Source organism: Oncorhynchus mykiss, unplaced genomic scaffold (assembly GCF_013265735.2).
Source record: "Oncorhynchus mykiss isolate Arlee unplaced genomic scaffold, USDA_OmykA_1.1 un_scaffold_121, whole genome shotgun sequence".
In the NCBI taxonomy this organism is placed as follows: domain Eukaryota; kingdom Metazoa; phylum Chordata; class Actinopteri; order Salmoniformes; family Salmonidae; genus Oncorhynchus; species Oncorhynchus mykiss.
In genome coordinates, this window is record NW_023493662.1 from 801,719 (window position 1) to 828,365 (window position 26,647).

The following is a 26,647-nucleotide window of genomic DNA, read 5'->3' on the forward strand; positions in this document are numbered from 1 at the left end:
TTCATGGATTTAAAGGAAATGACTGGTTTATGTAAACTCCCTCTACCCCATGTCAACACCAATCCAATGCTTTTACATTTGTGAGGAGTAGAGAAGGAAAGCTACATTTCACAACTCTTAGTACAAACTCAAAACATGAAGCCCTCTCTAAGGAGCCCTCAGAGAGGTGGACATCAGAGAGATGGAGGCAGGCGGCAGGGAACTGTTGTATCTAATGAAGTCCGGTCCATCGTCGTTGATCATGTGGTCAACAGAGGTCTTACCATGACAGAGGCCGACACATTAGTTCACCCCAATCTGAAAAGATCAACCGGCAAATTCCATCATGAGAACATTTCACTAAGAAAAGCGGTAAGTCAGCAGGATGTGAACTATGCTTTACCTTTACAGGAAATGACATATTGTAATGCATGTCAACATGTTCCAGGATTGTTCCAGTAGGATCTATTGACAGTAAACTCTGTTCTACCCTCAGAATAGACAGAAGACCCCATGGTGGTGGTTGTGTGCTGACTGACCAGCAGGAGAGGACAGTGGAGGAAATGGTGAGGGACAGGAATGATATACTGACCAGCAGGAGAGGACAGTGGAGGAAATGGTGAGGGACAGGAATGATATACTGGCCAGCAGGAGAGGACAGTGGAGGAAATGGTGAGGGACAGGAATGATATACTGACCAGCAGGAGAGGACAGTGGAGGAAATGGTGAGGGACAGGAATGATATACTGACCAGTAGGAGAGGACAGTGGAGGAAATGGTGAGGGACAGGAATGATATACTGAACAGCAGGAGAGGATAGTGGAGGAAATGGTGAGGGACAGGAATGATATACTGACCAGCAGGAGAGGACATTGGAGGAAATGGTGAGGGACAGGAATGATATACTGACCAGCAGGAGAGGACAGTGGAGGAAATGGTGAGGGACAGGAATGATATACTGACCAGCAGGAGAGGACAGTGGAGGAAATGGTGAGGGACAGGAATGATATACTGACCAGCAGGAGCGGACAGTGGAGGAAATGGTGAGGGACAGGAATGATATACTGACCAGCAGGAGAGGACAGTGGAGGAAATGGTGAGGGACAGGAATGATATACTGACCAGCAGGAGAGGACAGTGGAGGAAATGGTGAGGGTCAGGAATGATATACTGACCAGCAGGAGAGGACAGTGGAGGAAATGGTGAGGGACAGGAATGATATACTGACCAGAGGGAGAGGACAGTGGAGGAAATGGTGAGGGACAGGAATGACATACAGCTGTCTGAAATAAATCAGGCCAATGAGGAGAACGAAGACACCTTTGCCAACGTGGCGTCCATCATCCTGCCTTTTGAAGAGGCAGCAGGTGTCTATGAAACACATTTACCTGGTGCCTCTGAGAAACAACGACCAGGTGAAACAGCTGCAGGCCGAGTTATTATTATTGGGGTGGCAGGTAGCGTGGTGGTTAGAGCGTTGGGCCGTGCGGCAGGTAGAGTGGTGGTTAGAGCCTTGGGCCGTGTGGCAGGTAGCGTAGTGGTTAGAGCGTTGGGCCGTACGGCAGGTAGCGTAGTGGTTAGAGCGTTGGGCCGTACGGCAGGTAGCGTAGTGGTTAGAGCGTTGGGCCGTGTGGCAGGTAGCGTAGTGGTTAGAGCGTTGGGCCGTGTGGCAGGTAGCGTAGTGGTTAGAGCGTTGGGCAGGTAGTGTAGTGGTTAGAGTGTTGGGCCGTGTGGCAGGTAGCGTAGTGGTTAGAGCGTTGGGCCGTGTGGCAGGTAGCGTAGTGGTTAGAGCGTTGGGCCGTGTGGCAGGTAGCGTAGTGGTTAGAGCGTTGGGCCGTGTGGCAGGTAGCGTGGTGGTAAGAGCGTTGGGCCGTGTGGCAGGTAACGTAGTGGTTAGAGCGTTGGGCCGTGCGGCAGGAAGCGTGGTGGTTAGAGCGTTGGGCCGTGTGGCAGGTAACGTAGTGGTTAGAGCGTTGGGCCGTGCGGCAGGTAGCGTAATGGTTAGAGCGTTGGGCCGTGCGGCAGGTAGCGTGGTGGTTAGAGCGTTGGGCCGTGTGGCAGGTAACGTAGTGGTTAGAGCGTTGGGCCGTGCGGCAGGTAGCGTAATGGTTAGAGCGTTGGGCCGTGCGGCAGGTAGCGTGGTGGTTAGAGCGTTGGGCCGTGCGGCAGGTAGCGTGGTGGTTAGAGCGTTGGGCCGTGTGGCAGGTAGCGTGGTGGTTAGAGCGTTGGGCCGTGCGGCAGGTAGCGTGGTGGTTAGAGCGTTGGGCCGTGTGGCAGGTAGCGTGGTGGTAAGAGCGTTGGGCCGTGTGGCAGGTAGCGTGGTGGTAAGAGCGTTGGGCCGTGTGGCAGGTAGCGTAATGGTTAGAGCGTTGGGCCGTGTGGCAGGTAGCGTGGTGGTAAGAGCGTTGGGCCGTGCGGCAGGTAGCGTAATGGTTAGAGCGTTGGGCCGTGTGGCAGGTAGCGTGGTGGTAAGAGCGTTGGGCCGTGTGGCAGGTAGCGTAGTGGTAAGAGCGTTGGGCCGTGCGGCAGGTAGCGTGGTGGTTAGAGCGTTGGGCCGTGTGGCAGGTAGCGTGGTGGTAAGAGCGTTGGGCCGTGTGGCAGGTAGCGTGGTGGTTAGAGAGTTGGGCCGTGCTGAAGGTAGCGTGGTGGTAAGAGCGTTGGGCCGTGCTGCAGGTAGCGTAGTGGTTAGAGCGTTGGGCCGTGCTGCAGGTAGCGTAGTGGTTAGAGCGTTGGGCCGTGCTGCAGGTAGCGTAGTGGTTAGAGCGTTGGGCCGTGCTGCAGGTAGCGTAGTGGTTAGAGCGTTGGGCCGTGCTGCAGGTAGCGTAGTGGTTAGAGCGTTGGGCCGTGTGGCAGGTAGCGTAGTGGTTAGAGCGTTGGGCCGTGCGGCAGGTAGCGTAGTGGTTAGAGCGTTGGGCCGTGTGGCAGGTAGCGCAGTGGTTAGAGCGTTGGGCCGTGTGGCAGGTAGCGTAGTGGTTAGAGTGTTGGGCCGTGTGGCAGGTAACGTAGTGGTTAGAGCGTTGTTGTTTGATTGAATGTTGTTTGATCGAATCCCCGAGCTGACAAGGTAGAAATCTGTTGTTCTTCCCCTGAACAAGACAGTTAACCCACTGTTCCCCTGAACAAGGCAGTTAACCCACTGTTCCCCTGAACAAGGCATTTAACCCACTGTTCCCCTGAACAAGGCAGTTAACCCACTGTTCCCCTGAACAAGGCATTTAACCCACTGTTCCCCTGAACAAGGCAGTTAACCCACTGTTCCCCTGAACAAGGCAGTTAACCCACTGTTCCCCTGAACAAGGCAGTTAACCCACTGTTCCCCTGAACAAGGCAGTTAACCCACTGTTCCCCTGAACAAGGCAGTTAACCCACTGTTCCCCTGAACAAGGCAGTTAACCCACTGTTCCCCTGAACAAAGCAGTTAACCCCACTGTTCCCCTGAACAAGGCAGTTAACCCACTGTTCCCCTGAACAAGGCATTTAACCCACTGTTCCCCTGAACAAGGCAGTTAACCCACTGTTCCCCTGAACAAGGCATTTAACCCACTGTTCCCCTGAACAAGGCAGTTAACCCACTGTTCCCCTGAACAAGGCAGTTAACCCACTGTTCCCCTGAACAAGGCAGTTAACCCACTGTTCCCCTGAACAAGGCAGTTAACCCACTGTTCCCCTGAACAAGGCAGTTAACCCACTGTTCCCCTGAACAAAGCAGTTAACCCCACTGTTCCCCTGAACAAGGCAGTTAACCCACTGTTCCCCTGAACAAGGCAGTTAACCCACTGTTCCCCTGAACAAGGCAGTTAACCCACTGTTCCCCTGAACAAGGCAGTTAACCCACTGTTCCCCTGAACAAGGCAGTTAACCCACTGTTCCCCTGAACAAGGCAGGTAACCCAACTGTTCACCTGAACAAGGCAGCTAACCCACTGTTCCCCTGAACAAGGCAGCTAACCCACTGTTCCCCTGAACAAGGCAGTTACCCCACTGTTCCCCTGAACAAGGCAGTTAACCCCACTGTTCCCCTGAACAAGGCAGCTAAACCACTGTTCCCCTGAACAAGGCAGTTTACCCACTGTTCCCCTGAACACGACAGTTAACCCACTGTTCCCCTGAACAAGTCAGTTAACCCACTGTTCCCCTGAACAAGTCAGTTAACCCACTGTTCCCCTGAACAAGTCAGTTAACCCACTGTTCCCCTGAACAAGGCAGTTAACCCACTGTTCCCCTGAACAAGGCAGTTAACCCCACTGTTCCCCTGAACAAGGCAGCTAAACCACTGTTCCCCTGAACAAGGCAGTTAACCCACTGTTCCCCTGAACAAGGCAGTTAACCCCACTGTTCCCCTGAACAAGGCAGCCAACCCACTGTTCCCCTGAACAAGGCAGTTAACCCCACTGTTCCCCTGAACAAGGCAGTTAACCCCACTGTTCCCCTGAACAAGTCAGTTAACCCCACTGTTCCCCTGAACAAGGCAGCTAACCCACTGTTCCCCTGAACAAGACAGTTAACCCCACTGTTCCCCTGAACAAGGCAGTTAACCCCACTGTTCCCCTGAACAAGGCAGTTAACCCCACTGTTCCCCTGAACAAGGCAGTTAACCCCACTGTTCCCCTGAACAAGGCAGTTAACCCACTGTTCCCCTGAACAAGGCAGTTAACCCACTGTTCCCCTGAACAAGGCAGTTAACCCCCTGTTCCCCTGAACAAGGCAGCCAACCCAATGTTCCCCTGAACAAGGCAGTTAACCCCACTGTTCCCCTGAACAAGGCAGTTAACCCCACTGTTCCCCTGAACAAGACAGTTAACCCACTGTTCCCCTGAACAAGACAGTTAACCCCACTGTTCCCCTGAACAAGGCAGTTAAGCCACTGTTCCCCTGAACAAGGCAGTTAACCCACTGTTCCCCTGAACAAGGCAGCCAACCCAATGTTCCCCTGAACAAGGCAGTTAACCCCACTGTTCCCCTGAACAAGGAAGTTAACCCCCTGTTCCCCTGAACAAGGCAGCCAACCCAATGTTCCCCTGAACAAGGCAGCCAACCCAATGTTCCCCTGAACAAGGCAGCCAACCCAATGTTCCCCTGAACAAGGCAGTTAACCCCACTGTTCCCCTGAACAAGGCAGTTAACCCCACTGTTCCCCTGAACAAGACAGTTAACCCACTGTTCCCCTGAACAAGACAGTTAACCCCACTGTTCCCCTGAACAAGGCAGTAAACACACTGTTCCCCTGAACAAAGCAGTTAACCCCACTGTTCCCCTGAACAAGGCAGTTAAGCCACTGTTCCCCTGAACAAGGCAGTTAACCCACTGTTCCCCTGAACAAAGCAGTTAACCCCACTGTTCCCCTGAACAAAGCAGTTAACCCCACTGTTCCCCTGAACAAGGCAGTTAACCCCACTGTTCCCCTGAACAAGGCAGCCAACCCAATGTTCCCCTGAACAAGGCAGTTAACCCCACTGTTCCCCTGAACAAGGCAGTTAACCCCACTGTTCCCCTGAACAAGACAGTTAACCCACTGTTCCCCTGAACAAGACAGTTAACCCCACTGTTCCCCTGAACAAGGCAGTAAACCCACTGTTCCCCTGAACAAAGCAGTTAACCCCACTGTTCCCCTGAACAAGGCAGTTAAGCCACTGTTCCCCTGAACAAGGCAGTTAACCCACTGTTCCCCTGAACAAAGCAGTTAACCCACTGTTCCGAGAAACAAAGCAGTTAACCCCACTGTTCCCCTGAACAAGGCAGCCAACCCACTGTTCCCCTGAACAAGGCAGCCAACCCACTGTTCCCCTGAACAAGGCAGCCAACCCACTGTTCCCCTGAACAAGGCAGCCAACCCACTGTTCCCCTGAACAAGGCAGTTAACCCACTGTTCCCCTGAACAAAGCAGTTAACCCCACTGTTCCCCTGAACAAGGCAGTTAACCCCATTGTTCCCCTGAACAAGGCAGTTAACCCACTGTTCCCCTGAACAAAGCAGTTAACCCCACTGATCCCCTGATCAAGGCAGTTAACCCACTGTTCCCCTGAACAAGACAGTTAACCCACTGTTCCCCTGAACAAGGCAGATAACCCACTGTTCCCCTGAACAAGGTAGTTAACCCACTGTTCCCCTGAACAAGACAGTTAACCCACTGTTCCCCTGAACAAGGCAGTTAACTCACTGTTCCCCTGAACAAGACAGTTAACCCACTGTTCCCCTGAACAAAGCAGTTAACCCCACTGTTCCCCTGAACAAGGCAGTTAACCCCACTGTTCCCCTGAACAAGACAGTTAACCCACTGTTCCCCTGAACAAGACAGTTAACCCACTGTTCCCCTGAACAAAGCAGTTAACCCCACTGTTCCCCTGAACAAGGCAGTTAAGCCACTGTTCCCCTGAACAAGGCAGTTAAGCCACTGTTCCCCTGAACAAGGCAGTTAAGCCACTGTTCCCCTGAACAAGGCAGTTAAGCCACTGTTCCCCTGAACAAGGCAGTTAACCCACTGTTCCCCTGAACAAGGCAGTTAACCCACTGTTCCCCTGAACAAGGCAGTTAACCCACTGTTCCCCTGAACAAGGCAGTTAACCCACTGTTCCCCTGAACAAGGCAGTTAACCCCACTGTTCCCCTGAACAAGGCAGTTAACCCCACTGTTCCCCTGAACAAGGCAGTTAACCCACTGTTCCCCTGAACAAGGCAGTTAACCCACTGTTCCCCTGAACAAGGCAGTTAACCCCCTGTTCCCCTGAACAAGGCAGCCAACCCAATGTTCCCCTGAACAAGGCAGTTAACCCCACTGTTCCCCTGAACAAGGCAGTTAACCCCACTGTTCCCCTGAACAAGACAGTTAACCCACTGTTCCCCTGAACAAGACAGTTAACCCCACTGTTCCCCTGAACAAGGCAGTTAAGCCACTGTTCCCCTGAACAAGGCAGTTAACCCACTGTTCCCCTGAACAAGGCAGCCAACCCAATGTTCCCCTGAACAAGGCAGTTAACCCCACTGTTCCCCTGAACAAGGAAGTTAACCCCCTGTTCCCCTGAACAAGGCAGCCAACCCAATGTTCCCCTGAACAAGGCAGCCAACCCAATGTTCCCCTGAACAAGGCAGCCAACCCAATGTTCCCCTGAACAAGGCAGTTAACCCCACTGTTCCCCTGAACAAGGCAGTTAACCCCACTGTTCCCCTGAACAAGACAGTTAACCCACTGTTCCCCTGAACAAGACAGTTAACCCCACTGTTCCCCTGAACAAGGCAGTAAACACACTGTTCCCCTGAACAAAGCAGTTAACCCCACTGTTCCCCTGAACAAGGCAGTTAAGCCACTGTTCCCCTGAACAAGGCAGTTAACCCACTGTTCCCCTGAACAAAGCAGTTAACCCCACTGTTCCCCTGAACAAAGCAGTTAACCCCACTGTTCCCCTGAACAAGGCAGTTAACCCCACTGTTCCCCTGAACAAGGCAGCCAACCCAATGTTCCCCTGAACAAGGCAGTTAACCCCACTGTTCCCCTGAACAAGGCAGTTAACCCCACTGTTCCCCTGAACAAGACAGTTAACCCACTGTTCCCCTGAACAAGACAGTTAACCCCACTGTTCCCCTGAACAAGGCAGTAAACCCACTGTTCCCCTGAACAAAGCAGTTAACCCCACTGTTCCCCTGAACAAGGCAGTTAAGCCACTGTTCCCCTGAACAAGGCAGTTAACCCACTGTTCCCCTGAACAAAGCAGTTAACCCACTGTTCCGAGAAACAAAGCAGTTAACCCCACTGTTCCCCTGAACAAGGCAGCCAACCCACTGTTCCCCTGAACAAGGCAGCCAACCCACTGTTCCCCTGAACAAGGCAGCCAACCCACTGTTCCCCTGAACAAGGCAGTTAACCCACTGTTCCCCTGAACAAAGCAGTTAACCCCACTGTTCCCCTGAACAAGGCAGTTAACCCCATTGTTCCCCTGAACAAGGCAGTTAACCCACTGTTCCCCTGAACAAAGCAGTTAACCCCACTGTTCCCCTGATCAAGGCAGTTAACCCACTGTTCCCCTGAACAAGACAGTTAACCCACTGTTCCCCTGAACAAGGCAGATAACCCACTGTTCCCCTGAACAAGGTAGTTAACCCACTGTTCCCCTGAACAAGACAGTTAACCCACTGTTCCCCTGAACAAGGCAGTTAACTCACTGTTCCCCTGAACAAGACAGTTAACAAAGCAGTTAACCCCACTGTTCCCCTGAACAAGGCAGTTAACCCCACTGTTCCCCTGAACAAGACAGTTAACCCACTGTTCCCCTGAACAAGACAGTTAACCCACTGTTCCCCTGAACAAAGCAGTTAACCCCACTGTTCCCCTGAACAAGGCAGTTAAGCCACTGTTCCCCTGAACAAGGCAGTTAAGCCACTGTTCCCCTGAACAAGGCAGTTAAGCCACTGTTCCCCTGAACAAGGCAGTTAAGCCACTGTTCCCCTGAACAAGGCAGTTAACCCACTGTTCCCCTGAACAAGGCAGTTAACCCACTGTTCCCCTGAACAAGGCAGTTAACCCACTGTTCCCCTGAACAAGGCAGTTAACCCACTGTTCCCCTGAACAAAGCAGTTAACCCCACTGTTCCCCTGAACAAGGCAGTTAACCCCACTGTTCCCCTGAACAAGGCAGTTAACCCCACTGTTCCCCTGAACAAGGCAGTTAACTCCACTGTTCCCCTGAACAAGGCAGCTAACCCACTGTTCCCCTGAACAAGGCAGTTAACCCACTGTTCCCCTGAACAAAGCAGTTAACCCACTGTTCCGAGAAACAAAGCAGTTAACCCCACTGTTCCCCTGAACAAGGCAGCCAACCCACTGTTCCCCTGAACAAGGCAGCCAACCCACTGTTCCCCTGAACAAGGCAGCCAACCCACTGTTCCCCTGAACAAGGCAGTTAACCCACTGTTCCCCTGAACAAAGCAGTTAACCCCACTGTTCCCCTGAACAAGGCAGTTAACCCCATTGTTCCCCTGAACAAGGCAGTTAACCCACTGTTCCCCTGAACAAAGCAGTTAACCCCACTGTTCCCCTGATCAAGGCAGTTAACCCACTGTTCCCCTGAACAAGACAGTTAACCCACTGTTCCCCTGAACAAGGCAGATAACCCACTGTTCCCCTGAACAAGGTAGTTAACCCACTGTTCCCCTGAACAAGACAGTTAACCCACTGTTCCCCTGAACAAGGCAGTTAACTCACTGTTCCCCTGAACAAGACAGTTAACAAAGCAGTTAACCCCACTGTTCCCCTGAACAAGGCAGTTAACCCCACTGTTCCCCTGAACAAGACAGTTAACCCACTGTTCCCCTGAACAAGACAGTTAACCCACTGTTCCCCTGAACAAAGCAGTTAACCCCACTGTTCCCCTGAACAAGGCAGTTAAGCCACTGTTCCCCTGAACAAGGCAGTTAAGCCACTGTTCCCCTGAACAAGGCAGTTAAGCCACTGTTCCCCTGAACAAGGCAGTTAAGCCACTGTTCCCCTGAACAAGGCAGTTAACCCACTGTTCCCCTGAACAAGGCAGTTAACCCACTGTTCCCCTGAACAAGGCAGTTAACCCACTGTTCCCCTGAACAAGGCAGTTAACCCACTGTTCCCCTGAACAAAGCAGTTAACCCCACTGTTCCCCTGAACAAGGCAGTTAACCCCACTGTTCCCCTGAACAAGGCAGTTAACCCCACTGTTCCCCTGAACAAGGCAGTTAACTCCACTGTTCCCCTGAACAAGGCAGCTAACCCACTGTTCCCCTGAACAAGGCAGTTAACCCACTGTTCCCCTGAACAAGGCAGTTAACCCACTGTTCCCCTGAACAAGGCAGTTTACCCACTGTTCCCCTGAACAAGGCAGTTTACCCACTGTTCCCCTGAACAAGGCAGTTTACCCACTGTTCCCCTGAACAAGGCAGTTAACCCCACTGTTCCCCTGAGCAAGGCAGTTAACCCACTGTTCCCCTGAACAAGGCAGTTAACCCACTGTTCCGAGAAACAAAGCAGTTAACCCCACTGTTCCCCTGAACAAGGCAGCCAACCCACTGTTCCCCTGAACAAGGCAGTTAACCCCACTGTTCCCCTAAACAAGGCAGTTAACCCCACTGTTCCCCTGAACAAGACAGTTAACCCACTGTTCCCCTGAACAAGACAGTTAACCCCACTGTTCCCCTGAACAAGGCAGTAAACCCACTGTTCCCCTGAACAAGGCAGTTAACCCACTGTTCCCCTGAACAAGGCAGTTAACCCACTGTTCCCCTGAACAAGGCAGTTAACCCCACTGTTCCCCTGAACAAGGCAGTTAACCCACTGTTCCCCTGAACAAGACAGTTAACCCACTGTTCCCCTGAACTAGGCAGCTAACCCACTGTTCCCCTGAACAAGACAGTTAACCCACTGTTCCCCTGAACAAGACAGTTAACCCACTGTTCCCCTGAACAAGGCAGTTAACCTCACTGTTCCCCTGAACAAGGCAGTTAACCCCACTGTTCCCCTGAACAAGGCAGTTAACCCACTGTTCCCCTGAACAAGGCAGTTAACCCACTGTTCCCCTGAACAAGACAGTTAACCCCACTGTTCCCCTGAACAAGACAGTTAACCCCACTGTTCCCCTGAACAAGGCAGTTAACCCCACTGTTCCCCTGAACAAGACAGTTAACCCACTGTTCCCCTGAACAAGACAGTTAGCCCACTGTTCCCCTGAACAAGGCAGTTAACTCACTGTTCCCCTGAACAAGGCAGTTATCCCACTGTTCCCCTGAACAAGGCAGTTAACCCACTGTTCCCCTGAACAAGGCAGTTAACCCACTGTTCCCCTGAACAAGGCAGTTAACCCCACTGTTCCCCTGAACAAGACAGTTAACCCACTGTTCCCCTGAACAAGGCAGTTAACCCCACTGTTCCCCTGAACAAGATAGTTAACCCCACTGTTCCCCTGAACAAGACAGTTAACCCACTGTTCCCCTGAACAAGGCAGTTAACCCACTGTTCCCCTGAACAAGACAGTTAACCCACTGTTCCCCTGAACAAGGCAGTTAACTCACTGTTCCCCTGAACAAGGCAGCTAACCCACTGTTCCCCTGAACAAGACAGTTAACCCACTGTTCCCCTGAACAAGACAGTTAACCCACTGTTCCCCGGTAGGCCGTCATTGGAAATAAGAATTTGTTCTTAACTGACTTGCTGAGTTAAATGAAGGTAAACAAGTATTATTAAATGTACATTCTACTTCACAACATCATATTGGAACTATACTGTAAAAACAACGAACTATGAGGATGTTCACTGTTATCTGATTACTGTGGGGTCACCGTGTCACTCTGGGGTCACCGTGATCTGATTACTGTGGGGTCACCGTGTCACTCTGGGGTCACCGTGATCTGATTACTGTGGGGTCACCGTGTCACTCTGGGGTCACCGTGATCTGATTACTGTGGGGTCACCGTGATCTGATTACTGTGGGGTCACCGTGATCTGATTACTGTGGGGTCACGGTGATCTGATTACTGTGGGGTCACCGTGATCTGATTACTGTGGGGTCACCGTGATCTGATTACTGTGGGGTCACCGTGATCTGATTACTGTGGGGTCACCGTGATCTGATTACTGTGGGGTCACGGTGATCTGATTACTGTGGGGTCACCGTGATCTGATTACTGTGGGGTCACCGTGATCTGATTACTGTGGGGTCACCGTGATCTGATTACTGTGGGGTCACCGTGATCTGATTACTGTGGGGTCACCGTGATCTGATTACTGTGGGGTCACCGTGATCTGATTACTGTGGGGTCACCGTGATCTGATTACTGTGGGGTCACCGTGATCTGATTACTGTGGGGTCACCGTGATCTGATTACTGTGGGGTCACCGTGATCTGATTACTGTGGGGTCACCGTGATCTGATTACTGTGGGGTCACCGTGATCTGATTACTGTGGGGTCACCGTGATCTGATTACTGTGGGGTCACCGTGATCTGATTACTGTGGGGTCACCGTGATCTGATTACTGTGGGGTCACCGTGATCTGATTACTGTGGGGTCACCGTGATCTGATTACTGTGGGGTCACCGTGATCTGATTACTGTGGGGTCACCGTGATCTGATTACTGTGGGGTCACCGTGATCTGATTACTGTGGGGTCACCGTGATCTGATTACTGTGGGGTCACCGTGATCTGATTACTGTGGGGTCACCGTGATCTGATTACTGTGGGGTCACCGTGATCTGATTACTGTGGGGTCACCGTGATCTGATTACTGTGGGGTCAACGTGATCTGATTACTGTGGGGTCACCGTGATCTGATTACTGTGGGGTCACCGTGTCACTCTGGGGTCACCGTGATCTGATTACTGTGGGGTCACCGTGATCTGATTACTGTGGGGTCACCGTGATCTGATTACTGTGGGGTCACCGTGATCTGATTACTGTGGGGTCACCGTGATCTGATTACTGTGGGGTCACCGTGATCTGATTACTGTGGGGTCACCGTGATCTGATTACTGTGGGGTCACGGTGATCTGATTACTGTGGGGTCACCGTGATCTGATTACTGTGGGGTCACGGTGATCTGATTACTGTGGGGTCACCGTGATCTGATTACTGTGGGGTCACCGTGATCTGATTACTGTGGGGTCACGGTGATCTGATTACTGTGGGGTCACGGTGATCTGATTACTGTGGGGTCACCGTGATCTGATTACTGTGGGGTCACCGTGATCTGATTACTGTGGGGTCACGGTGATCTGATTACTGTGGGGTCACGGTGATCTGATTACTGTGGGGTCACTGTGATCTGATTACTGTGGGGTCACCGTGATCTGATTACTGTGGGGTCACCGTGATCTGATTACTGTGGGGTCACCGTGATCTGATTACTGTGGGGTCACCGTGATCTGATTACTGTGGGGTCACCGTGATCTGATTACTGTGGGGTCACGGTGATCTGATTACTGTGGGGTCACGGTGATCTGATTACTGTGGGGTCACTGTGATCTGATTACTGTGGGGTCACCGTGATCTGATTACTGTGGGGTCACCGTGATCTGATTACTGTGGGGTCACCGTGATCTGATTACTGTGGGGTCACCGTGATCTGATTACTGTGGGGTCACCGTTTCACTCTGGGGTCACCGTGATTTGATTACTGTGGGGTCACCGTGATCTGATTACTGTGGGGTCACCGTGATCTGATTACTGTGGGGTCACCGTGATCTGATTACTGTGGGGTCACCGTGATCTGATTACTGTGGGGTCACGGTGATCTGATTACTGTGGGGTCACCGTGATCTGATTACTGTGGGGTCACCGTGATCTGATTACTGTGGGGTCACCGTGATCTGATTACTGTGGGGTCACTGTGATCTGATTACTGTGGGGTCACTGTGATCTGATTACTGTGGGGTCACCGTGATCTGATTACTGTGGGGTCACCGTGATCTGATTACTGTGGGGTCAACGTGATCTGATTACTGTGGGGTCACCGTGATCTGATTACTGTGGGGTCACCGTGATCTGATTACTGTGGGGTCACCGTGATCTGATTACTGTGGGGTCAACGTGATCTGATTACTTTGTGTTGAATTTAATGTATTTTGGGTAACAGACATATACAACAAACTGTACAATGTGAACCCAGAGGAAATCACTTGAAGGTATTCATTAAAACGTTTCCAAAGTGGTCTTCCATGATGAAAGCAATAACAAATATAATGATTAAAAGACTAAATTACAAACAACCATAAATACACATCCCATAGAGTGTCACTAATCACTGCACTTCTCCGGAACCTTAAAAATCAACCATGTTCATTTCACAGTTTTAAACAATCTATTAATTACACCGATCCTTCACATGATACACCTGACCAGCAGTAGGGGCACACGGGTAAGTGGTTTCTCTTACTTAATTCATAGAACACCAGGGGCAGTAATTGTGATATTTGGATGAAAAACGTGCCCAAATTAAACTGCATATTTCTCATGCCCAGAAGCTAGAATATGCATATAATGACAGATTAAGATAGAAAACACTCTAAAGTTTCCAAAACTGTCAAAATATTGTCTGTGAGTATAACATAACTGATATAGCAGGCAAATGCTAGGAAAATCCAACCAGGAAATGGCTGTTATTCTGAAAGTACTGTTTTCCATAGCAAGCCTATCCTCCATTTCAAAAGAAAGGACCCAGATTCCTTTCCCTATGGCTTCCACAAGGTGTGACCAGTCTTTAGACATAGTTTCAGACTTTTATTCTGAAAAATAAGCGAGAATGATCACATTGCGCCAGTGGTGTCCGTTGAATTTTTTATGCGCTCGCGCTGGGAGGAACACATTTTCTTTCTCTATTCTAATGAAAAGGCCGGTTGAAATATTATTTATTATTTTTTGTAAAAAACAACCTAAGGATTGATTATAAAAAATGTTTGACATGTTTTTACGAACTTTACGGATAATGCCCATCGTGGCCTCACGAGCCTGTGGAATTACTGAACAAAACGCACCAACCAAATGGAGGTTTTTGGATATAAAGACAATCAGAATATACAGATATACAGAAAGTCTTTATGGAACAAAACAAACATTTATTGTGTAACTGGGAGTCTCGTGAGTGCAAATATACGAAGATCATCAAAGGCAAGCGATTCATTTTATTGCTTTTCTGACTTTCGTGACAAATCTTCTTTGCTGCTAGCTGTTTGTAATGTTTTGTCAGCTGAGCGATGTCATCACATAATCGCATGGTTTGCTTTCACCATAAAGTATTTTTGAAATCTGATATGCCAGCTGGATAAACAACTAGTTAAGCTGTGTTTCGATGTATTGCACTTGTGATTTCATGAAGATTAAATATTTTTTATATTTAATTTGAATTTGGCGCTCTGCAATTCACCGGACGTAGATGTCAATGATCCCGCTGAAGGGATCGGGTGTAGTATGAAGTTTTAAGAGCCTGTAATCAAGGCGTATGATCACGTCAAATGTTTCACAAATGTTAAATTGTATAATTTTTTTCAAATAAAATGCATTGAATTTAATCATAGTCATTCGAAAGTTATTCAGAAGTCTAACCACCCTGAGAGATCAGGATTAGTGGTGTAAATGAGTTATTATCAGCCCTTTCAAAGGGGGGAGGGGTTGTTAGAACGTCTGTAGCTCGTTGAAGGTTTTTGTTTTAAAGTTTGAATGTGTTGACGAAGCTTATAGTTGGGTAGACCCGAGAGGAGAATGTTGAGGATTGCCTTAAGAAACTGAAGCCATCCTGGAGGTCTTCTGTCATCAGCAACCTTGTGGGATGCTGTGGTACTTTTAAGCAAGTCCATCATATGAGAACATCCCCCTGAAAGATAAACTCTCCTTTGTCATTCCAAGTAGCGGCCCCCTTTGAGTCTTTTATCTTGTTCATAATGTCTCTAACATTTTTCCTGTTACGTGCCGGAACATGTGTCAACATGTTGTGCATAACATTATCTTCAACATGCATTTGATCTTCAACAGGTAAGATCGCCGGTCCAGGCATTACAGGGGCTTGGTTCTCTCGCGTCATATTTTAAAGGGTCCGGTAGGGAAAGCGCTTAATAACCTCTTGAAACTAGGTGGCACTATTTTTATTTTTGGAAAAATAACGTTCCCAAAGTAAACGGCCTATTTCTCAGGACCAGATACTAGAATATGCATATAATTGACAGCTTAGGATAGGAAACACTCTAACGTTTCCAAAACTGTCAAAATGTTGTCTATGAGTATAACAGAACTGATATTGCAGGTGAAACCCTGAGGAAAATCCAATTCGGAAGTGCCTCTTATTTTGAAACCGTTGTGCTCCTATGTATCCCTATTGGCCATTGAAAGGGATATCAACCAGATTCCTTTTTCTACGTATTCCAGAAGGTGTCTACAGCCTTTAGACGTAGTTTAATTTACGTATTTGAAAAACACCTTGAGGATTGATTATAAAAAATGTTTGCCATGTTTCTGTCGATATTGTGGATATAATTTTTTTCGCCGTTGTCGTGACCACTATTTCCGGTGGATTTCTCAACATAATTTGACCAACAAACTGAGTTATTTTGGGTATAAAAATTATCTTTAGGAACAAAAGGAACATTTGCTGTCTAACTGGGAGTCTCGTGAGTGAAAACATGCGAAGATCATCAAAGGTAAACGATTAATTTGATTGCTTTTCGGATTTTCGTGACCAAGCTTCCTGCTGCTAGCTGGACATAATGCTATTCTAGGCTATCGATAAACTTACACAAACGCTTGTCTTGCTTTGGCTGTAAAACATAATTTCAAAATCTGAGATGACAGGGTGATTAACAAAAGGCTAAGCTGTGTTTCGCTATATTTCACTTGTGATTTCATGAATATGAATATTTTCTAGTAATATTTTGTGACCGCTATGCTAATGAGTGTAGTTGATGACAATTCTCCCGGATCCAAGAGGTTGATGGTTGGTCTCTCTCTCACATTGTTTTACCAAGGCCAAATATCTTTGCAAGAGGTTTGTGTATTTTTGGACCTTTTCATAGGGGTTCAATCCGTGTCTGTTTAAAATATCCTATATTTTAATGGAGGATGTAGGCAGATAGTGTGTACGTTTAAAACATGTGTATGACTCCATCTCTTTATGGAAAGGTGTTATGATGAACTGTCTCACCACGTCATGAATCTCTGATTTATAAGGTCATATTGTAGGCTTAAACACTGGTATACACTGATTTATATTGGGAAAAATGCCATAGTTATTTTTTAGTCAGGTCAGTAAATAAATATAAATTACGGTCCCATTCTGATTTGCTTCTAACAGAACCAAGAAGTAGAACAGGTCCTGGTAGAAATAGATTTAGTTACTAAGCAACGTGGTTCTGGAATTCTCTCCTGAACATTTTAGAATGTGATGATCTAGTTCCGTTGGTGGAGTTTAAACACTTGATCGATGTATATATCATAGAAGAGTGTTATTGTTTTTAGGCCAGCTGTTATTAGTCAAGATGTTTGTGTTTTTAATGTAATATGTAATTGGTGTTCTTTGTGTGTTTATAGTGTTGTTTAATGTTGTGTTAAATAAAGGTAAAATAAAAACTATAATAAAAAATCAATACAGATACTGTATGTAGAACCATAGTAATGACCAGTATGGACTATCAATACAGGTACTGTATGTAGAACCATAGTAAAGACCAGTATGGACTATCAATACAGGTACTGTATGTAGAACCATAGTAAAGACCAGTATGGACTATCAATACAGATACTGTATGTAGAACCATAGTAAAGACCAGTATGGACTATCAATACAGGTACTGTATGTAGAACCATAGTAAAGACCAGTATGGACTATCAATACAGGTACTGTATGTAGAACCACAGTAAAGACCAGTATGGACTATCAATACAGATACTGTATGTATAACCATAGTAAAGACCAGTATGGACTATCAATACAGGTACTGTATGTAGAACCATAGTAAAGACCAGTATGGACTATCAATACAGGTACTGTATGTAGAACCATAGTAAAGACCAGTATGGACTATCAATACAGGTACTGTATGTAGAACCATAGTAAAGACCAGTATGGACTATCAATACAGATACTGTATGTAGAACCATAGTAAAGACCAGTATGGACTATCAATACAGATACTGTATGTAGAACCATAGTAAAGACCAGTATGGACTATCAATACTGTTACGAATCCCTTTTTGGCCCGACAGTCTAGGGGGGAGCAAACAAATGATGGGGTTTTTAAACCATGGGGAAGGAACTGTGATAGGGTAGGAAACAGGAGGAGGTGTGTCTTCAGATTGATGATTGATTGTTGACTGATTGGGGAGTGATGATTTTCACCTGTGAGGGGAGACGGAGAGAAAAGAAACACACAGGATACACACACACACAGGATAATGGTATCCGTAACAAATACAAAGTGACCATTTAGAATGAGGCCCAGTTCAATGAGAGGAAGTCTTAACAGAACTGGGGGATGACAGACAGGAAGTGGGGGGGTGGAGATCTAATATATTGTTGTGCCAAACACTAAAGCATGATATTGTAATAAATCTACACCCTATTCCCTATGTAGAACACTACTTTAGACCTGGTCAGAAGCACCGTAGTGCACTACATAGGGAATAGGGAACCATTTGGAACAGAGACAGTAATTCCCCTGAACATCTTCCTCTTCCTCATCTGGTTTCTTGAATAGCCCTTCACTCCTCCCCTCTTCCTCCCCTCCTCCCTTTTCATTCTATTCTATCAGCCACACCACTAGCTCACCTCCACACAATACATTTACAAGTTAAAGACACACCTTGGAATAAATAACAAAGGAAAACTATTACTAGATGAAGTTGAGTGTTTTTTATTATTTCCCATCACCATAAATCATATTTAATCACTGAACAGTAGCAGACCTAACTTCATCTGTTCCTGACTCTGGATAGTGGATTAAAAAGACCATCAATCTCCAATGATATTAAAGTACTATTCTGAACATTACTGATATACTGAGTGGCAAGTCAAGATATCTGCTGGTTTTATTGTTTAGTTCCTGGACCATTTTCCATGCAGCTCCAGGTGACAGAGAACACATCAATTAGGACCGAGCCAACAAGCTGATCAATGATACTGAGGAGAATTACATAGAGACAGAGAACCAACTGAGAAAACATATCAATGGTTCTGAATGACAACCAATATACATCAACACCAGACATCATGATTCATGGAAATGTACAAGATTAAAACATTGTATTGAATTTTAATTAATAACAAATCAGTTTACAGTTTAACCAGCTCAGCTATAGACTACACCAGCATGACTAGTATCTATGTGGACCCTACTACAGTTTAACCAGCTCAGCTATAGACTACACCAGCATGACTAGTATCTATGTGGACCCTACTACAGTTTAACCAGCTCAGCTATAGACTACACCAGCATGACTAGTATCTATGTGGACCCTACTACAGTTTAACCAGCTCAGCTATAGACTACACCAGCATGACTAGTATCTATGTGGACCCTACTACAGTTTAACCAGCTCAGCTATAGACTACACCAGCATGACTAGTATCTATGTGGACCCTACTACAGTTTAACCAGCTCAGCTATAGACTCCACCAGCATGACTAGTATCTATGTGGACCCTACTACAGTTTAACCAGCTCAGCTATAGACTACACCAGCATGACTAGTATCTATGTGGACCCTACTACAGTTTAACCAGGTCAGCTATAGACTACACCAGTATGACTAGTATCTATGTGGACCCTACTACAGTTTAACCAGCTCAGCTATAGACTACACCAGCATGACTAGTATCTATGTGGACCCTACTACAGTTTAACCAGCTCAGCTATAGACTACACCAGCATGACTAGTATCTATGTGGACCCTACTACAGTTTAACCAGCTCAGCTATAGACTACACCAGCATGACTAGTATCTATGTGGACCCTACTACAGTTTAACCAGCTCAGCAGAACCAGAGAGACCAAACCCAGGATAGAGGGGCTGAGTGAACGTGGTCTGGACTCTGTGGAGGAGGGTCATTGTGTCAGAGACACTGTAGAAGGACAGAGTACCTGCCTTGTGATCCAGGTACACTCCTACTCTGGAGGACTGAGGGCCTGATACTTTAGTCTCAACATTATTGTGTCTGAAACAATAACCACCTCTAGAGCACTCTAAACTCCAGGACTTGTTATTGTATCCAAATCTACCACCATTACCTCTCTCTGTTCTGCTGATGTCTTTATATGAGACTGCTGTAACAACATAACCAGTCCTCTCCACCTCCCAGTAACAGCGTCCAGACAGACCCTCTCTACACAGAACCTGACACCAGTAGGTGAATCTGTCTGGATGGACAGGATATGGTTGGACTTGGTCTGTATAGGTCACCTTTCTGTTCCCTTCAGACAGAGAGAGGCGTGTGTGTGCTGTGTTTGGGTCCAGTGTGAGCTGACAGGAATCTGGGAGAAGAGCAGAGACCAATGAGGGGAGTCAGAACAATAAGTTAAGTCAGATACTGTATCTACCCTGTCTTTGATTAGAGCACAGCAGAGGTCAAATCAGAGAAATATGAGGAGTCAGATACCCAGTCTTTGATTAGATCTACTATTGCTATATATTTCTAGAGGGATTGTTAGGAGTGTCAGTAAAAAGAGACTGTTAGTTACTTCACAATAAAGAGACTCACATTGTAACAACTGTTCTCTGGTCTTGGGCTCTGGAGGCAGTACAACATCCACTATATTCACTACAGACACACAAACACATTGACAGAGAGAGGGAATGTTATCATCAGACCATATTCCACATGTATATGACTAGTAGGGAACTTTCAATGGTCTAAAGTTGATGTTCTTATTGTTTTCAACACACCTGTAGTGGAGATCTTGGTCCATTCTCCTTTAAGGAAGTCTTCTAGTTTCTCTCTCAGTTCAGACACAGTCTTACTCACATCTCCAAAGTACTGAAGAGGACGGACAACGATGCTGGGTAAGTCTGAAGATACACTGATACTGGAGAGAGACTGATACCTCTGGAGAGAGAGAGAGAGAGAGAGAGACTGATAACTCTGGAGAGAGAGAAAGAGAGACTGATACCTCTGGAGAGAGAGAGAGAGAGAAAGAGAGAGAGAGAGAGAGAGAGAGAGAGAGACTGATAACTCTGGAGAGAGAGAGAGAGAGACTGATACCTCTGGAGAGAGAGAGAGAGAGACAGGGACAGAGAGAGGGAAAGACAGGGACAGAGAGAGGGAGAGACAGAGACAGAGAGAGGGAGAGACAGGGACAGAGAGAGGGAGAGACCGACAGAGAGAGGGAGAGACCGACAGAGAGAGGGAGAGACCGACAGAGAGAGGGAGAGACCGACAGAGAGAGGGAGAGACAGGGACGGAGAGAGGGAGAGACCGACAGAGAGAGGGAGAGACCGACAGAGAGAGGGAGAGACAGGGACGGAGAGAGGGAGAGACAGGGACGGAGAGAGGAAGAGAGTGACAGAGAGAGGGAGAGACCGACAGAGAGAGGGAAAGACAGGGACAGAGAGAGGGAGAGACAGGGACAGAGAGAGGGAGAGACAGGGAAAGAGAGAGGAAGAGACAGAGAGAGGGATAGACAGGGACAGAGAGAGGGAGAGACAGAGAGAGACAGGGACAGAGAGAGGGAAAGACAGGGACAGAGAGAGGGAGAGACAGGGACAGAGAGAGGGAGAGACAGGGAAAGAGAGAGGAAGAGACAGAGAGAGGGATAGACAGGGACAGACAGAGAGAGAGTGACACACAGAGAGAGAGGGAGAGGGACAGACAGACAGAGGGAGAGACAGACAGAGGGACAGACAGGGACAGAGAGACAGACAGGACAACATAATGATTGAGATGAATAGTTCCACATGAAGTTAATTTCATATCACATGTAACAAGACAGTTTAGTTACCTGGAGGAAATGGATGTGATCCTCTGTGTGTGAGAGCTGCTCCAGCTCAGTGCTTCTCTTCCTCAGCTCAGCTATCTCCTGCTTCAGTTGCTCCAGGAGTCCTTCAGCTTGACTCACTTGAGCCTTCTCTTGGGCTCTGATCAGCTCCTTCACCTCAGAGCTCCTTCTCTCAATGGAGCGGATCAGCTCAGTAAAGATCTGATCACTGTCCTCCACTGCTGACTGTGCAGAGCGCTGGAGAGAGAGAGAGACAGAGAGAGAGAGAGAGAGACAGAGAGAGAGACAGAGAGAGAGAGACAGAGAGAGAGAGACAGAGAGAGAGAGACAGACAGAGAGAGACAGACAGACAGACAGAGAGAGAGAGAGAGAGAGAGAGAAAGACAGAGTGAGACAGTAGGTTCAGTAGTCTCTCTACACCTCATTACCTCTCTACTGCTCTCCAGGTCCACCAGGCCTTGTCCTCCCTCCTGGACAGACAGGTACAGAACACCTCTTGGTCCTGCTCTTCTCTCCTCCCTCCTGGACAGACAGGTACAGAACACCTCTTGATCCTGCTCTACTCTCCTCCCTCCTGGACAGACAGGTACAGAACACCTCTTGGTCCTGCTCTACTCTCCTCCCTCCTGGACAGACAGGTACAGAACACCTCTTGGTCCTGCTCTACTCTCCTCCCTCCTGGACAGACAGGTACAGAACACCTCTTGGTCCTGCTCTACTCTCCTCCCTCCTGGACAGACAGGTACAGAACACCTCTTGGTCCTGCTCTACTCTCCTCCCTCCTGGACAGACAGGTACAGAACACCTCTTGGTCCTGCTCTACTCTCCTCCCTCCTGGACAGACAGGTACAGAACACCTCTTGGTCCTGCTCTACTCTCCTCCCTCCTGGACAGACAGGTACAGAACACCTCTTGGTCCTGCTCTACTCTCCTCCCTCCTGGACAGACAGGTACAGAACACCTCTTGGTCCTGCTCTACTCTCCTCCCTCCTGGACAGACAGGTACAGAACACCTCTTGGTCCTGCTCTACTCTCCTCCCTCCTGGACAGACAGGTACAGAACACCTCTTGGTCCTGCTCTACTCTCCTCCCTCCTAGACAGACAGGTACAGAACACCTCTTGGTCCTGCTCTACTCTCCTCCCTCCTAGACAGACAGGTACAGAACACCTCTTGGTCCTGCTCTACTCTCCTCCCTCCTGGACAGACAGGTACAGAACACCTCTTGGTCCTGCTCTACTCTCCTCCCTCCTGGACAGACAGGTACAGAACACCTCTTGGTCCTGCTCTACTCTCCTCCCTCCTGGACAGACAGGTACAGAACACCTCTTGGTCCTGCTCTACTCTCCTCCCTCCTGGACAGACAGGTACAGAACACCTCTTGGTCCTGCTCTACTCTCCTCCTCCTGCACAACAAGCATATCTTTGGGAGGACGTCCAGTCTCTCTTTTCCGGGCAAGAAAGTTTCTGTCCACCAACATGTCTTCTGTTTTGACATCAATACCGTAGTTCTTGGTAAACTCAGTTCAGCATGATGTATCTAGGAAGTTGTTTGAGTTTTATTTTAGTTTTACTATTGAGAGTTCCCTCTATTTGTGTTTTCACTAGATTCATCATTGTCACGGAAAGAGAGTCCCTGTCTTCCTAACATTGATGTGACCACAACAATTCTCCTCAGATACTCCCTTCTCTCTGCAATATCACCAGCATGGTCAGATGTTCAAATCTGAGCAATGTTCCCATGATTGATAGTTTCCTGGTAGCTTTGCCACAACACTGTCTCTGTGTGTTTGTGTCATCTCATGTTTGACAAAGATATTATCAAAGATAAACTAAGATTTTTTTTCCCATTTTTGCAGCCATTACTGACAAAATAATCAAATGTAATGTTTTTTACCAAAAACTCTACATGGAAAGCAGAAAGCTGTGATCAATTAAATACAACGTTAACTAGATATTATCTGTGTCATTTATAGCCTGGCACAGATAGTAAAACTACATTAAATACAACGTTAACTAGATATCATCTGTGTCATTTATAGCCTGGCACAGATAGTAAAACTACATTAAATACAACGTTAACTAGATATCATCTGTGTCATTTATAGCCTGGCACAGATAGTAAAACTATATTAAATACAACGTTAACTAGATATTATCTGTGTCATTTATAGCCTGGCACAGATAGTAAAACTATATTAAATACAACGTTAACTAGATATTATCTGTGTCATTTATAGCCTGGCACAGATAGTAAAACTACATTAAATACAACGTTAACTAGATATTATCTGTGTCATTTATAGCCTGGCACAGATAGTAAAACTACATTAAATACAACGTTAACTAGATATTATCTGTGTCATTTATAGCCTGGCACAGATAGTAAAACTACATTAAATACAACGTTAACTAGATATTATCTGTGTCATTTATAGCCTGGCACAGATAGTAAAACTACTGTAGCGACCCGCACAGACAGCTGTGTGTTATGTGTTCGGCTAGTAGGTGGTTGTGTTGTACTTACCAGTTCCCAGTGTTCGCGGGGTCCGACATGCCAATCAACCTGCTATCTGCCAATCACAGGAATGCCTGGGATGTTCTGATGCCGGGCATCCTGGTGGTTGGCGGAGTGGCGTGGAGGGGGCGGGGCATTGGAAGTTAAGGTTCAGCCTTTGTTCTCTCTCTTACGTCTGGGCTTCACAAGAGAAGGTCCCGATTGGCTTGTGGGGTATCTTTCATTTATTTGGCGTGAGCTAAGGCCAAACAGTAGCCTGTGTAAAGTTGCTAATAAACCGTCAATTCGTAACTCAATCCTCTGTCTGGACAATTGTTCCTTTATGATCTAGTCAGGTCATTACACTACATTAAATACAACGTTAACTAGATATCATCGCCACATAACTTATGTCGAATTTAAAAGACACCGTTACCGTTAGTAACGTCTGTTACACTGTAATTTACAGGCAGCCTCACATAAAAACCTATTGGTTAACAAAGCTTTGATTATGACCAAAGTCTATAGTAGTGAAAACTCTCTCTCTCTATTCTAACTTACCACACATTCACATCACTGCCTCGACATGAATGTGTCCTGTCAGAGCCGTTTCCTGTCCGTTAACTGTTAACAGTCTCGAGCCACAGCTTAACCAATGAGCTACAAGGAGGACTGACAGTCACGAGCGGTGCAGCAGCCCCTGCAGCAGCAGCCTCCCCCGGGTCCTAGTGCCCGCCCGGTAAGACGGTTAAGATGCGATGGAACGGTTGACGGAGAGAAAATAAATCACAGAGAAAATATATTGACTGATATATTGAATTGTTTAGGGAAGCTTTAGCTTTGGCTTTAATACATTCTGAAAATACTTGAAAACCAAAAGAGAAAAGAATAGTAGCCCTCCTCAGGAACAACAAAACCCTCACAGACCAACTTCTTCTTCTATGATATAATGGAGGTCCTCAAACCAACGTTAAAGGTGCATGGCGCCACCTACTGTTCTGGAGTGTGTTCAATCACGGTTTACACCACTCTAAATCCTCCTACCTTAGAACTTCTGAGAAAATAAAAGAGTCCTACTAACTTCTAATAGACCCTCCCCCATCCCCCAAATCACTTCCAAGTGTAATGTTTACTGTCCATTTCTGATTGTTTATTTCACTTTGTTTATTGTCTATTTCACTTGCTTTGGCAATGTAAACATATATTTCCATGCCAATAAAGCCCTATGAATTTAATTCAATTGAGAGAGAGACAGTTCCATATTAATGTCTAGGGGACATGAGTCGTCATGGTTACTCATGGTTATGTAATGAGGCAGCCCAGCTGGTTACATGAACCAGTCTATTCTCTGAAAGGGGTCCAGACAGCCTGGTCCCAACAGTGGGGTCAGTGGGATTGGATAGGGGCCCCTCTCTCTCTCTGACTGGAGGAGAGAAGTGAAATGGTGTGTCTCCTCTGGTCAACAATACTCACCTTGAGAGACTCCACAGCCTGTTGGAGCTCCTTCAGCTTCTTCTCTCTCTCCTGGAATCTCTGCTGGACCTTCTGCTGACTCATCCCCAGCTGCCTCTGTGGAGAATCACTCTTCAATGAGCTATCAAGCTTTATTAGTCCAGTAGATCAATAGTATAGTAATGTGACATAGGACCCATAGAGAGGAAGGTCTACAATCCTGAGGAAGTCCCTTTACAATATTATATTATGTTGCTATGTGAATGATTATAGTTTTTATGGTAGGCCTACATGTATCAAGGGGTTGAGACTGAACTTTGGACTCATAAAAGGCCATTCAGAATGATAATAGTGTTTGACTTTAGAAAATGGAGATACATTTGGAGAATCTGGGTTAACATATCTATATACTCAAGGTTTGTGTTCATATTTGTTCTGCCGTGGATTGATTTAATTTGAATCTCATATTCAAACAGATTTAGTTCCTACTGTATCTTAAATTCTTTGTTTATCAGACAGTCACCAATAAGTTGTTCTGGTCTTACCTGTTTCTCAGTCCTCTCTGCCTCAGCTGACACTGTATCATGGCCTTTATGTTCATCCATCACACACAGCAGACAGATACACTGCTGATCGGTACGACAGTAAACCTCCAGCAGTTTGTCATGATGAGAGCAGATCTTCTCCTGTAGTTGTGCGGTGGCTTTGACCAGCTTGTGCTTCTTGAAAGCAGGAGATTCATAGTGAGGTTGGAGGTGAGTCTCACAGTAAGAGGCCAGACACGCCAGACAGGACATGAGGGCTTTCTGCTTTCTGGTCCCAGTGCAGACATCACACACCACATCTCCAGGTCCATCATAGCACAGAGCCTGAGGGGGAGCAGCCTGGAGTCCTGTCTTCTTCAGTTTCTTCACCACTTCAGTCAGCACAGTGCTCCTGTTCAGAACAGGCCTTGGGATAAAGGTCTGTCTGCACTGTGGACAGCTGTAGACACCTTTCAGATCATCCTGATCCCAGCTTTCTTTAATACAGCCCATACAGTAACTGTGTCCACAGGCAGTAGTCACCGGATCCTTCAGTAGACCCAGACAGATGGAGCAACAGAACAGTTCCTGATTCTCTGCCATTTTGGTGCTCTCTCCCGTAGGTTAAGCAGTGGCAGTGTGAAAGATTACTTTCTGTTTCATGGAACTCTACACCAGAGGACAGGGAGTGGCTTCCTACTGGACTGGGTTCTCTGTATGTAGAGGGGGAGTGGCTTCCTCCTGGACTGGGTTCTCTGTATGTAGAGGGGGAGTGGC

At 47.3% G+C, this 26,647-nt stretch overlaps 1 protein-coding gene across 1 annotated transcript; it reads right to left on the reverse strand.

Annotated features, from left to right (window-relative positions):
• Window positions 1–147: 147 nt before the first annotated feature.
• LOC118947075 (E3 ubiquitin/ISG15 ligase TRIM25-like) lies at window positions 148–26,647 on the reverse strand. The gene is made up of 4 exons (XM_036972149.1): window positions 25,892–26,647; window positions 25,368–25,463; window positions 21,402–21,635; window positions 148–258 (listed from the first exon to the last, which is right to left on the reverse strand). The coding sequence occupies exons 1-4, from the start codon at window positions 26,471–26,473 to the stop codon at window positions 148–150; spliced, it is 1,023 nt and encodes a 340-aa protein (XP_036828044.1). The 5' UTR covers window positions 26,474–26,647.

What these genes read in the sequence shown, in the direction of transcription:
- LOC118947075 (XM_036972149.1), bottom strand. Translation starts at nt 26,473, where the DNA reads ATGGCAGAGAATCAGGAACTGTTCTGTTGCTCCATCTGTCTGGGTCTA. An exon ending in CAGAGAGGACTGAGAAACAG is followed by an intron (nt 25,464 to 25,891) that starts GTAAGACCAGAA and finishes GATTCTCCACAG; the next exon opens with AGGCAGCTGGGGATGAGTCA. An exon ending in AGGCTGTGGAGTCTCTCAAG is followed by an intron (nt 21,636 to 25,367) that starts GTGAGTATTGTT and finishes CTCTCTCTCCAG; the next exon opens with CGCTCTGCACAGTCAGCAGT.